The 14148-nt window shown below is 28.4% G+C and overlaps 1 protein-coding gene across 3 annotated transcripts in view; it reads left to right on the top strand.

Annotated features, from left to right (window-relative positions):
• Positions 1 to 14148, top strand: part of LOC136081599 (alpha-1,3-mannosyl-glycoprotein 4-beta-N-acetylglucosaminyltransferase A-like) — an 87376-nt gene that overhangs the window by 7052 nt on the left and 66176 nt on the right. For 2 of the 3 annotated variants that reach the window (XM_065799026.1, XM_065799025.1), the window contains exons 2-3: positions 9793 to 9858; positions 13886 to 13945. In XM_065799026.1, coding sequence (XP_065655098.1) covers positions 9793 to 9858; positions 13886 to 13945 — 126 coding nt within the window. Of the gene's footprint in view, positions 1 to 2244; positions 2496 to 2607; positions 2677 to 9792; positions 9859 to 13885; positions 13946 to 14148 lie in introns of those variants that run through there. The other variant, XM_065799027.1, reaches the window with a different exon arrangement.

Consider the following 14148-nt stretch of genomic DNA (forward strand, 5'->3'; position numbering starts at 1 on the left):
AGATAGCCAGTTAAGTCCTGATAATTTTCAAAGTCTGAATCCTATATACTTACTAAATCTCCGCCAAATTGATCAAGAGATAAAAAAACACCTTAAGACAACATTGATAACCACCCTGAAAAGCTGGACAACTAACATTGATAACCACCCAATATCTTGCAACGCAAAGCGTTGTAGCACGCTTGGTTAAGTATGTCCCACTAACCTTTTTTAGGCTTAATTAGAACAACTGGCAGTAAATTTTGAACAGTTTTTATGGGCTCTGTTGCAGCAGGTGCAAGGTAAGCTACAGTTAGCGTTTTTTAATTATAGCTGAGTGAGTCTTATTTGGATTTTGCAAAAGATAGATTATTTTAATTGTGATAGCTTCTATTCTAATGACAATGTATGTGTTTTGAAAAAAATATAGGTGTATTTTCTTATGGTCACAGCTATCATTATTTTTTGCTGGAGCTCTTTCCTTTTTGACTCTTTGATATCCAATGATTTTTCTTTCTTTAAATGTCATCAAGACTTGCCTGATATTTTTATTTGCTTCTTAAAACGCTCAACTGTTTGGTATAGGTGGTTACATGATTGACTGTTCTTAAAACGCTCAATTTTGGGTATAGGTGGTTACATGATTGACTGTTCAAGTGTGGTTGCAATTTTAATTTGCTTTATTACTTATCACCTGCTCATCACGCTGCTCATCGTAACTTAACTCTTGCTCAGCACCCTGCTTGGCAAGATGCTTAACATTCCAAGCCGTAATACACACGCAAAAGTGACTTAACGCAGATAGAATGACTGAAAGAAGAGCATGTCCAAAACCACACCAATTATATATCTCTACGGCTATGGTGCATAAAGTCTACTAAATGACAGGATTATTATTGATATTACCTTTTATAGCCTAATGATCATCAATCGGTAAAGCTCTAGCGATTAGCTCTGTATACGCTAACCTAGCAAGTTGACTAACACCACCCTATTCCTCAGCCTTGACCTCCAAAATAACTTTAATATCTTATTTTATTAAATCGCTAAGTTAATATCTTTGTTAAGAACTCATTTAAAATGCTTTTCGTGGTAAATTTTTTAGTATAAGGACAACTCTCCTACGCTAAATGATGATAAAAATGCTATATTTAATAAATATAGCTTTCATAGCAGAATTAATCTAGGATCAAATATCCAAGTTAATAATAGCTGAAATCTTTCATTTACTGATAAGGAATGATGTTTTAGGTCTGCAGTAAACAGTCTATAAAAGAGTGTATGGAATCTTCTTCTATTTAAGCTCTATTGAGTTCGATACCGTTTTCCTCTATGACCATCACGAAGTTTTACCTATTCATAAGTGGTAGCATAGCAATCGTCTGAAATGCCGAATGCTCCATACCAGATGGTTGAAAAGTCTTGGAAATCAACTTAGTAGATTTCAATTGGTGTACAGTCGTCCCCCGGTTAACGAACCCCCCTGTTAGCGAACTTTCGGTTAACGAACCGAAAGTTTGCCCAAAATCCTCCCCCGGTTAACGAACCGGAACTCGGTTAACGAACCGGGACCGCCAAATGGCGTGCACACGCGCGTGAAGGTCGGGCGCGCCGTACAGCATTTCCCCCTCAGTTTTGTGAGTGTCATGGAAGCCTGGGAATGGTGAATGGTTGTGCTGGGTGTGCTTTTGTTGTTTCATATTTTTCTTTTCTTGTTTCACTAATATTTTTCATGCATTTTTGTGCTTTTTTCTAGGTTTTTTTCCCACTTGCGATTTTTCGATTTTTCAAAATGTCGAACCCTGCGAAAAAAAGCAGAAAAGTTTTCACTCTTGAAGAGAAAAAGACAATCATTCAAAGAGTGCAAAAAGGTGAAAAGCAAAGTAACCTGGCTAAGGAGTTTGGTGTGAATAAATCAACCATTTTTTGATAAGCAATGTTCATGTTCAATTTTTAGTTTTTTCTAAAACTTTGACAAGCAATTTTCATGCACAATTTCAACTTGTTTCAATTTTTAAAAGTGCATAAATCTCAGGTTTCAATCATTTCACCTTTGCCTAATTTATTTATCAAGTTGGACAATTTTTTGAATTTTTTCCCTCATTATTTCGGCAAAATCCACCAATTAAAAATTTTTTAATGGCGGCCTATGGGAAAACGCGTTTCGGTTAACGAACTTTTCGGATAACGAACTAGTTCCTACTCCGAATTAAGTTCGTTAACCGGGGGACGACTGTATAATTTAATGGTCGAATTAAAGAATGTGTGGTATATCAAATTTGTGAATCTGTGATATATCAAATGTTTGAAATACAGTAGATGATGATATAGCGTGAATGTGTGATACACCGAATGCTCAATACCAGATAGATGGAAAGTCTTGGGACTTGACTTTGTAGACTTAGATTAGTGTAGAATTCAATAGTGGAACAAGTTGCAATTTAAACTTAAAAATTATCAGTAGCACCGGTAACAACAACTTATCAAAGCGTTGCTTGCCGCCTTGGAACCTTCAGGTATTTATTTAAAATTGGATTTGTAGTAAATATCTACGTTCATCTTTGCCTTAATATGTAATTACTAGTTTATTACCACTAAATTTTCTGCTGCACATCGTTCTTTTTTTAGCTTAAACAGAAACAAATCAAGTTGCTCGTTACATACGACATTCAGGAGCAGATCTAGGAAATTATTTAGGTACATCTGATTTTTTTAAACAACCTCTAACCCTCTCCCACTTCAAGAGTGGATCGAGAGGGGTTGAAAAAATTTACCAATCAGCCCACATCAAAAATATATATATATATATGTATATATATATATATATATATATATATATATATATATATATATATATATATATATATATATATATATATATATATATATGTATATATATATATACGCTTTCATAAGTGTCTACATATATATCAGTATAAGTATATTTTCTTATTGTCGTCGTCGAATTCTGCACATAACCGTAGTCTATTTTTACAAAATGTGATTTTATTACCACAGTACTTGCTACCTACTTGCTACAGTTTTGTTAATAATTGATCTTAACGTAAAACAAAACTTGAAGACTTTGGTCTTGAAAATGTTTGCGTAGACCTTGGCCTTGAAACTCTCTATATAAACGATATATATATATATATGTATGTATGTAGATATATATATATATGTATAAATATATATATATATATATATATATATATATATATATATATATATATATATATATATATATATATATATATATATATATATATATATATATATATATACATATATATATATATATTTTCGGCTATGTGTTATAATTCTAAGTTGTTCGTCTGTTATTGTGGTGTGTTGTTTTGCAAAGGAAACGTCTTTATTAAATATTTCTGTAGTTATAGATGGATAAAATTTATTTATGTCGAATTGGATGAAGAGACAACTATTTTTGTCTTCAATGCCGTTGAACCAATTAATAACGTCGGTGGTATTTTTCCACCGGTTTACTTTTAGGCTGTTTCTTAAGTATGTGTTAGTAATGTCTAAGATTTTTTTGCTTATTATTCCGATTTCGCTTTTTGCCGGGTTAATGAGACGACAAGCAGGTTTTGATTGAGAGTTTTCTTTATGGTCTTTTAAGGGGATAAATGCTGGAGATTTTGCTAGGTATTCTATTCGGTTATTTAAATTTAGTTTTAAAGCTATTTGGTTGGCTTCTAGGTTGACTAATTTTTCTAAATTAGCCGGTATATCCGTCAGAGTTAGGGTTTATATAGGATTAACGGAAGGTGAGTGGAAAACCAGATACAACAACCACAAATCATCATTCAACAATATTAAATACAAAAATTCGACCGCCCTATCCAACTATGTCTTGGATTTAAAAAATTTTTTTAATGAAACTCCTATGCTAACATGGTCTATTCTCAAATCAGTGCCCCCCTACTCAAATATTTCCAAAAGATGCCCACTATGTCTGTATGAGAAATTTACTTTTATATCATATCCAAAACCTGAAGAACTGTTAAATAAGAGAACCGAAATTATATCAAAGTGCCGCCACGAAAATAAATTTTTATTAAAAAATTACAAAGCTTGCTACAAACCTGACTAACAACTATAAATAAAAATAACTATACTAATCTGCTCCATATATCTCTAGGCTAACTAATAAGTTACTCACATACACAGCTTTTGTAATATATTTCATAATATCATGTACATTTTTATATCAATTTTAATTCTTATTTTCTTATTTTTATTTTATTATTTTTTAACACACAAATAATACACATTAACACATAAAAAAAAATTTAAACAACATTAAACATATAACTATTTCACAATTATTAGCCAACTAAAAACAAATTAATAATATTATTAACTTAACTACTAATCAATTTCCGTCCCGTAACGATCTAAAATACAAATATAAACCGTAACGTCCACTAAACAAATCGTAGCAAAATTAAATTTTTACTATTTGCCTGATGATTGTGATAACACATGAAACTCAGAGTTGCAATATTAAATTATATTATAAACATTAGCATTTAGCTAATTTCTGGTACTGCGGGTAACAGTAACATATATATTATATATATATATATATATATATATATATATATATATATATATATATATATATATATATATATATATATATATATATATATATATATATATATATATATATATATATTAGTTAATCTATTAGGAGCCTATGTTTCACCTAAAAATATCCAAGATTACCCCCGGGATACTTTACTTTTACTAAAGTATCCCGGGGGTAATCTTGCATACTTTTTAATATTTGTAAAGTTATGTATATACACATTATTTACAAATCTGTAATTAAAAATAATTTTTTCACATAAAATTACACATTGCAATATGTTATATTTATATTGTAACAAATATATTATAAAATAACACATGTTATAATAATATATTTTTATATTATAATATGCAACTTTAAATTTTATAAAGAGGTATTTGGGGCATTTTCTTAATGCCCCATTTTGTTAAAATAAAAATTAATTTTAAAATTTTCATTTTATTAAATCTTGCTGATAAAAACATAAAATCTGAAAAAATCAATTCAAAAATCAAAAACATTTGCTATTATAACAATTATAGCAAAGCATTTTATATATAAAGAGTGAAAACACCAAATCAGTTTTGTTGGTACTGTACAACTGTGCTTAATATATAGTTTTTAAGACACCAAAATGAATAATATAACCACTCACAGTCACATAAAGTTGATGGAAAAGTAGCAAGTAAATTTTTAATATTCTCTTATGCAGAAAATTTTATCACTTCTAGCGACTCAATAATATTAAAATTGAAATCACCTTTTTAAATTTAACCACAACGCTTTGCATAAATAAAGCTCACAAGGTTAAAGCATGGGAATTCTTTATATGTTAATTAAATCTGTTCCATAAAAGCCACTAAAAGGTATGATGAAGCCCTTTTAATGTAACGAAAAAACTGAACTTCTGAAATCATTTTTGTAGGAACTAGCACAAAGCTTTAAAATATATAAAGTCTTGAATTAAAAGGCTTTATATATTCATTATTATTATTTTTTTTTAATTTAAATAAATTGAGTGAAAAAAGTTTTGTGCAATAAATATATCCATTGGCGTATTAGAAACCAACGGATAAGACTTTGAATATCTCAAAGTACTTTAAAGGCGCTCCAAAAAAAAAGGTCCAACATTTTAGATTTCGAATTATACTACTTACACTTATGCGTATGTTAAGGTCCACTGAGGAGGAGAAGCTTCAGCGCCTGTTTTATATAGCCATGAGAACGCAGCATAGCACTTCCTGTTGAGTCAAATTTGAAAAAATAAACAAAGTTTATTTTTCCAATCTTAACTTCAACAAACCTGTAGAAATTATTATGAATAAAAATGATCAGGTTGCATTTATTAAGATAATAGCCTTAAAATCTGTGGTTCAACCTTATTCAAGGACAAGTTTCACGATCACTATAATATCTTAATACCGATACGCTGCTCACAATGAGTGCAACGTCAAACTGCGTATCTATTCTAATAAAATCAAAGTTTTTGTAGTTTTTCATATTTTAGGACTAAATCACTCATTGCGCATGCTCTTGAAAGAAACGAATCTTTAGGTGACCTGAATTAGGTCGTTAGAAAGTAGTACGCATTCCTAGCACATGCGGAGAAATATTTCAAGTTTAAAGTAGGCCAGTTACTTTTTTTTAATAGCATTGATTTCTTAATTTTTCTTCTAATACTTTGTCATTGAATCTGATACTGGAGAACTTAATAGTAACCAATAATTGATTAAAAGTTGCTTAGGTAAAACTGTTGTAGCGCAAGGATATATACCGATATGAGTATGTCGACTGATGACTGCTTCAATAAATCACATCTGTCATCTAAAGAAATATTCTACTTTAAACGGATTAAGAAATTAAATTTATGATAAAGACAATGAACATACGCATTAAGTTTGCGAGACTTTTAGTAAATAGAATAATATTTGTCTCAAGACTAATGTGATTTAAAAAAATATGTTTAAAATTATTAGAAAGACATCAATGATAAAAATAGATTAGTATATATAAATAGATTTTCACAGTCTAGAACTAAAAAATAAAGGACATTGAATTAAAATTAAGATTAGTAGAGCAGCCGGATAAGATGAAGTTTATCATTATTTATTCATTTATCATTATTTATTCATTTATCTTATTGTTTCAGCCAACACGATAATTCATAGTAGTAAACAACGCTTGATACATATCGAGTATTAAGTCAAGTTGTTTAAGGCTTAATTAGTTACGGTGAGCCGCTAAAAATCTACTGTAAAAAAGTCTGATATACTAATAAAAATAAAATATTTGTAAGTCGAGAGAATATTTCAGTGCAGCAAAATATCTGCTGACAAAATAATTTGTAAAAAAAAGCATAGCAATAAAATTTATCAAGACACAATTTTGGAATTTTTGATAAATTTACTTGTGAGCTTACACACAAGTCGTTTTTGATTTATAACAGATAAAGATATTGTTGTAGATATAACAGATAAACTATTGTTTTAGATATAACAGATAGGTATATGTATGTATTTCGCCATAAAGAATTTTTTTACAAAATTAGACTTTTACAAAACGTATAAACACGGCTGGGGCAACAAGAATATAAATATCAAAAAAAAAGGATTACCGTTATCACAATGTAATATATGCATAAAATGCATATACAAATGCAAATATAAAAAATACTTTTTATATGCATATAGTTTGTTTTTTTTTCAAACTTTTATTTATTAAGATTTCGAATTTAAAAATAAATAAAAATGAGATAAAACATGAACATCAAAGAAAAGTAAAGATTCAGATTAAAATCAAAAATAAATACTATCAAAAATAAAGTAAATAACAAGTAAATAAAACTAGCGATTACCATGGTTACTCCTATTTAAAAGTTTTAGAAGTAGTCTAGTTCGTTGTCAATTATCAAAAGTTTATTTTTTATTTTATTTTTAAATTGATCAAGGGAACGAATTTTTTTTAACTCATTATCCAATAACGTGTTCCATAACTTAGGCCCTTTGATTGCAATCGAGAACTTAGTAGTAGAAAAATATGCTTTTGGTTGAATATAATTGTTATTTGAAAATCTTGTTCGGTATAAATGATTTTTTCAAAAAATGAGTTAAATATAAGAATATGATATAAATTAAGTTCAAATACGTTGAGTATTTTGAATTTATTAAAAAGAAATTTAGTGTGGGAGAAGCGATCCCCATTTCCAATAACTCTTACAGCGTGTTTTTGTTTAATTAAAAGCTTTTTATTTTTAGATACATTAATGCTGCACCAAGCAACGTTAGCGTAATTCAGTTAGCAATAAAAAAAAGAAAAAAAAAAAGAAAAGAAAAAAAAAAAATGTCAAGCAAGTTTGGTTTAACAACTGTTTGGCTTTATATAAGAGGTCTATATTTTTTTAGATTTTATTAAGGATTATACGTATGTGCTCTTTACACGTTATATTTTCATCTAAAACTACACCTAGAAACAACAAAGAACGCTCTCTTTTGACATAAGAGTTAATAATAAAAAGCTTAGGAAGTTTTAAGGGAACGTTGTCTTTATCATGGAGACAATGAAAGAAAGTATACTTTTTTTAATATTTATGGACAATTTATTCGATATAAACCATTCACTTAGTTTCGCAAGCTCTTTGTTCATTGTTGCAAAATAAAATAATAATATCTTTATTAGAATAAAATACATTAGCATCGTCGGCAAATAAAATTGAGTTTAAGATATTGGAAAATTTACTCAAGTCATTTATATAAATGAGAAATAAAAGCGGTCCTAGAATTGATCCATGGGGAACTCCGCAGTTAATTGTCATTAAATCTGTTTTTTCGCCATCATATAAAGTGTATTGATTTCTATTCTTCAAATAACTCTTAAACCAATCATAAATTCTAACAAAAGTTAGAATTTATGATACCATAATTTTTAAGTTTACATAGAAGAATATTATGATTTACGGTATCAAACGCTTTGCTTAGATCAATAAAGGCACCTAAAGTATATTTTTGCTCATCAAAAGCTTTATATATTTCTTTTACAAGATTAATTATTGCATAATCGGTCAAATGACCGGATTTAAAACCAAATTGTTTATTGTAAAGAATATTATTTACATTTAAGAAGAAATAAAGTCTACTATACATTACACGCTCCAAAATCTTGGAAAAACAATTAAGAACTGAGTTTAGTCTGTAGTTGGAAACATCAGAAGGATCACCTGTTTTAAAAATTGGTGTAACCTTTGCACTTTTTAGATTTTCAGGAAAAACTCCATGTTTTAAAGATAAGATAATTTTAAATATTAAAATTATGTAAAAGTGGTATTGCTATATATTTTAGTGAATTAATAACGACATTACTGCTGACATCATCTAAACCTGAACTTTTGTTAAGTTTTAACATGGATACTGAATTTAATAATTCTTCATTCGTAAGTTCATGATTAGGCATAATATCATTATTTGATGTAAAGTATGATTTAAAGCTTATTTTAGATGGTTCAATATTAGCCGCTAAACTTTTACCAAATTATTTGTTGGTAAAAGTTCAGCCACAAAGTTATTAAGCGTTTCTGCTACCATAGATTTATCAACAACTTATTTATTATTGAATTTGGAAAGTTTTGGCAGAGCGTTTCTGTCTAAATTTTTCTTGCCAATTACTTCCTTAATAACGCGCCATGTGTTTTGCGAACCATAACATTTTATTATTTGATCTGAACAGTAATTAGTTTTTGAACGTCTCAAAATAAACTCAAATAAACGTTTATGATTTTTATAGTTAGTTTCAATCTCTAGTGTTCTTTTTTTAAGATATTTGCAATATAGTTGCTGTTTTATTTTTGAAGATTTAAAAATTCCCTTCGGGGTTAGAGTAAAGATATTATTATATATAAAACACATAAAGATTTTATTACAAATATAACAGATAAAGACATTATTACAGATATAACCGATAAAGACATTATTATAGATATAACAGATATTGTTATATGGTAATAGATTCTTTCTCATTAAATCAAAATTTTACAGGAGAGCAAAGACCATATTTGCGAAAGAATTATTTTAGCAAAGTTTTCTCAAATTTTATGATTTATAGTGGGATGCTTAAAATTTGAACGAAATTTGGCTAAAATTAGTAAAAACACTTACTTATTTTTTCAATTGAAATAGCAAACTGATTTTTTTTCATTATTAAAATAAATTTTTCTTAATTATTTTTAGGCTATTTAGACCATCATTACGATCTTCTTGTGCGCATCAATGAGCGAATGAGTAATATAAAAAACGGTAATACTCTTACAGGGATAATGACACAACTTTTTCGGTGTTTGAAAAAAAAAAATTCACACATTTTTGTGTTTTTTTTCATGTCAAGTAAAGATGTTTTATACAAAATTGTGATAGTTGGAGGCTTGGAAAAATAAAGCCATAGTGTTAAATAATCTGTTAAATAATCTGTTAAATGATAACAATGGAAACTTTCTAAACCTCTCAAATAATAGGGTTTCACAATTTTTACAGAGAGAACTCTTATCAAATTATAGTTAAAAATGCTAAATAAAAGATAACATAAACATGTTGTTAATGTTGTCTAGAATTTAGTTATCTCAAACATCGAAAAAAGGGTTTTATTTTTCCTGTACTTTTTTTTTCACAAATTCAAAAAGTGTACTTTATTTTTGTTCTTTGTTCACTTGTATTAAGTAGTTAATTTAATAGGGCATTTGTTCAATAAGTTATACAAATTAGTGGGACTGAGTCAAATCACTGAGTTTCAAATAAAAACTGCTATGCCGTCAAATCACTAAGTTTCCATTAATTTTTAATTTGTTTAATTTGTTTGAGAAATTACCAAAAAAAGGTTTTTTTTTATACAAAATGAAGTTTTGTATGAAAACTTCTTCCTGCCAATTGTTTTATTTCTCCCATAATTCAGTTTTTATGTTAAATAAATTGGTATTACTTATTCAGAAGTTCAGTAAAGTAGCTTACGATTGAGAGAATTGCTAGTTAGAAGAGGCCTCGTTGTTTAAATGTTGTGCAATATGTTTGTTCGCATGTTACATAAAGACTCTATTTCATCAAAAGTGTTAGTTTAAAAGCTTCAACACAGGGTACAAGTTAATAGTTTTTAAAAATTTAAAATTTATTTATGTTCTATTCAATAATATTTTCTTACAAAACATCAGCTTTTCTGGCAAATCTTTTTATATTGCTTATTTCCCAACCTCTTAACTTTAATTAGTGCTAATCCTTATAAATTAAACCTTACTGTTAAAATTTATTTGCACACCATTCTTATTGGATATTTTGGAAAGTTATCAGCTAGCTAATATAGGGTTCGCCATATTCGGAGATAACTAACTCATATTATAAAAACTCCTTTTTTATAAAGTTTGCATAAATTTTATACTACTTTTTTATTAGATGGCTTCCTGAAAAAAATGAAATCAACAAGATATGAAAGTAGCAATTACAGCAATGAGGACTAAACAAATAGGTAATTTCAAAGCAAGAAAACTTTTCAATGTGCCTCAAACTGCATTGGAACGCTTTGCTAAATCTGAAAAATGAGTGAAAGAAGCTGTGTATTGCAATTGCATGCTTGAGAAAGTAACTAGAACTAACACCAGCAATAAAACAAGATTTAGCAGAACTCTGCCTTCTGTTAAATAACAAGTACTATGGTTTATCTGTTGGAATTGTGAAAATTGGCCAAATAACAAAAAGACAAACAACAGGAGATTAGGCAAACAACAAGGAAACAAACAACAGGAGATTGGCCAAACAAGAAGAAGAAATAGTTTTAAAACAAATTTTTTACCGACAAAGCAGTTGCTGGGAAAAAATGGTTAAAGAGTTTTCTGACTCAACGATTAAAGTTAATGATATGCAGTCCAGAAGGTCTTTTAGAAGCTTTAGCGATATTTTTGAATCTGCTATGACTTAAGTTGATAATAATCCTAATAGGTTGTAAAATTGCGCCGAAACACAAATCACTGTAGTACAAAGTATGCTAGTTTTTGCAATTGTTTCTAACTTATGGCAGTTTGCACTTTTTTATTTATTTTATAATTCACCTCCCCTAGGCCGAGAAGGCCACTACAGATGAGAAGGCTAATTGTGGTTATAACCCTCTCTTAACTCTATAGCTCCGAAACACGAACCTTGACGAACAAGGCCGTTACACGAAAAAACAAGTTGAGCACGGTACTACCAAGGACGTGGTGGGGTTTGAACTCGGAATGTCTCACTTATAATGCGAGCGCTCTACCACTACACCACTACCGCACTTGAGCCAGTTCATATTTTTGCTAATGTTTGCAAATTCTTATAAAGAACTAATGCCAGTTCGCATCTATGTCAGTTTTTACATTTCATTTGCACCTTTGCCAGTTCACAATTATAAAATTGGTACAACTTCCAGCCTCCCAAACATCAGGTATTTATACAATTTAAGAGACAATTATACGTTGCTCGATGTATTTGAAGATGATGATCACTGATTACAATTTTAGTATGAAAGAGCTTTCAGATTGGATTAATAGATTAAAATAAAAGTATTTTTAGATAGTTTTAAAGTGTCTTTAGGTATTAAATAGGCCTAACAGGTAAATATGAAAGTGTCTTCAGGTGGAGTATCTTGAGGTTTGTTGCAAATAATACATAAAAAAGATAAAACTCTTTTTTTAAACTCAAATAAAGCTGTCAAAACAAAATTTCATCAAACTGAATAAAACATCAAAATTGGAAGAAAAATATAAATAAACAATATGTTTACCAACCATTCAATATATTTAATGATTTAATGTTCGCAGCATTCCAAATGTATTTTCCATATAAACACTTTCTGAACTTTTTAAAAAGAGTTATAGAAAAAGATTGTATGTATTTTCTTAGCAAGTTTTTTCTGACGAATTGTTTGAGATATCTCTACTAATTTATATATACTTTTTTGATTTATTTGTAAGATATAAAAGAAACTGAAAATCCTAAAAAGATTCTTAAGCTGTCGTGTAATTTTTTAGTAAGATTTGTTCAAAGAGGAATATTATTATTAAGTGGTATGTTCGATGTATTAGTTCCAATTTTAAAAAACCATTTGATAAAATCTCTCATCTAGCTGTCCTCTTTGCATCTGAAAATGAGATTATTTTACCTGACATTGTTTTAACATGGATTAAATTTTATTTATTTTAGAGTTCGTAAAACATCGTTGTTTCTGGTGTTTCTCCGTCTTTAGTCTCCTTGACTATTACCACTAGTTCCACAAAGGTCTTGCTTGCATCATTACCTTTTGCTATGATCAGTCAACGGTATTTTGGTTTTTGACCAATCTAGAAGTTTCTTAAACTTGTGTGTCACTACATTTCAGTAATGCGTTATGTAATATATAAATATATAAAATATACAATATGCAAAATATTAAATATTACTTCCGAATCATTGGTACATCGATATTGTTTTAAAATTAGAAAGTTAGGTTTACAATTATAAATATAGCAAGTATCAAAGATGAGATAATACACATAAAAACTAGTTTATAAATGGATTTAGTAATAAAGTAAGCACAGTTTAAAAAAGACTAAAGGTCTTGTGCTTACATCTTGTGCTTACAGTTCAAACTATTCAAACACAGGAAGGCAGAAAAAATTAATGCTTATTAAAAAATATATGTTCTAATATAACGTTTTCATGTTTCCAGTTAACTGTTTAAACATTTTAGTTTTTAATAGAGTCTAAACTGCTTGAAAGCATTATAGCTGTGTCAAAAGTCTGTCTGCCAAAGTATTTTGAAATGCTTTATTTAATCTTATTTTTCATAACACAAAATTATTCAGGGTTGCATTTTTTTACTACTAATAATTTCTTTTATAGCTGCAATATAATATATACCATCAAAATAGGAAAATCTGTATTTGATATAATCACTATAATCTTCTGAAGTTCAATTATCAATAATCAAGTAAATTGAGTTGAGTTTAATATTTTAAATTACAAATTTTATAAAACCTAACTTTATATTTTTTCTATGGAGTTGCTTAGTTTGAAGTATGAATATGAGCAAAAAAGATTAATGAAATCTATTTCGAAAAAAAATAATTTCAAATTAGGTTAAACTGTGAAAAAAAAAACAAGGTTAACGTACCAGGTAGTAACACACTAAAGCTTTGTAAGTAATTATTTACTTTTAGAACTTTTTTTTTTTAATTAGATTTCATTGTAAAAGAAAATTACACGGTAGTGTACCATATGCCATTTTACAAAACTCTCGTAAGTAAATAAATTAAAATTAATATTTATTTTTAATTAGACTGCTCTGAAAATGAAACGAGCAAGGTCAATAAACCAAGTACTACTCTACAAAACCCTTGTAAGTAAATAATTGTTTATTAGAAATAATTGTTTTTAAAAATAATTTATTTTTTAATTTATTAGTATTTTTAAGAATATTTAATATTTAAATAATCGTTTTGTTATACATTCTTTCTTTCTTATCGCAGACTAGCTGATCGAACCCGTAAAATGCGTGTCTTTATAAATCTATTCCTCAACGACCGTTTCTTTGTTTTTACC

The sequence above is a fragment of the Hydra vulgaris genome, chromosome 06, assembly GCF_038396675.1.
Source record: "Hydra vulgaris chromosome 06, alternate assembly HydraT2T_AEP".
Taxonomy (NCBI): Eukaryota; Metazoa; Cnidaria; class Hydrozoa; order Anthoathecata; family Hydridae; genus Hydra; species Hydra vulgaris.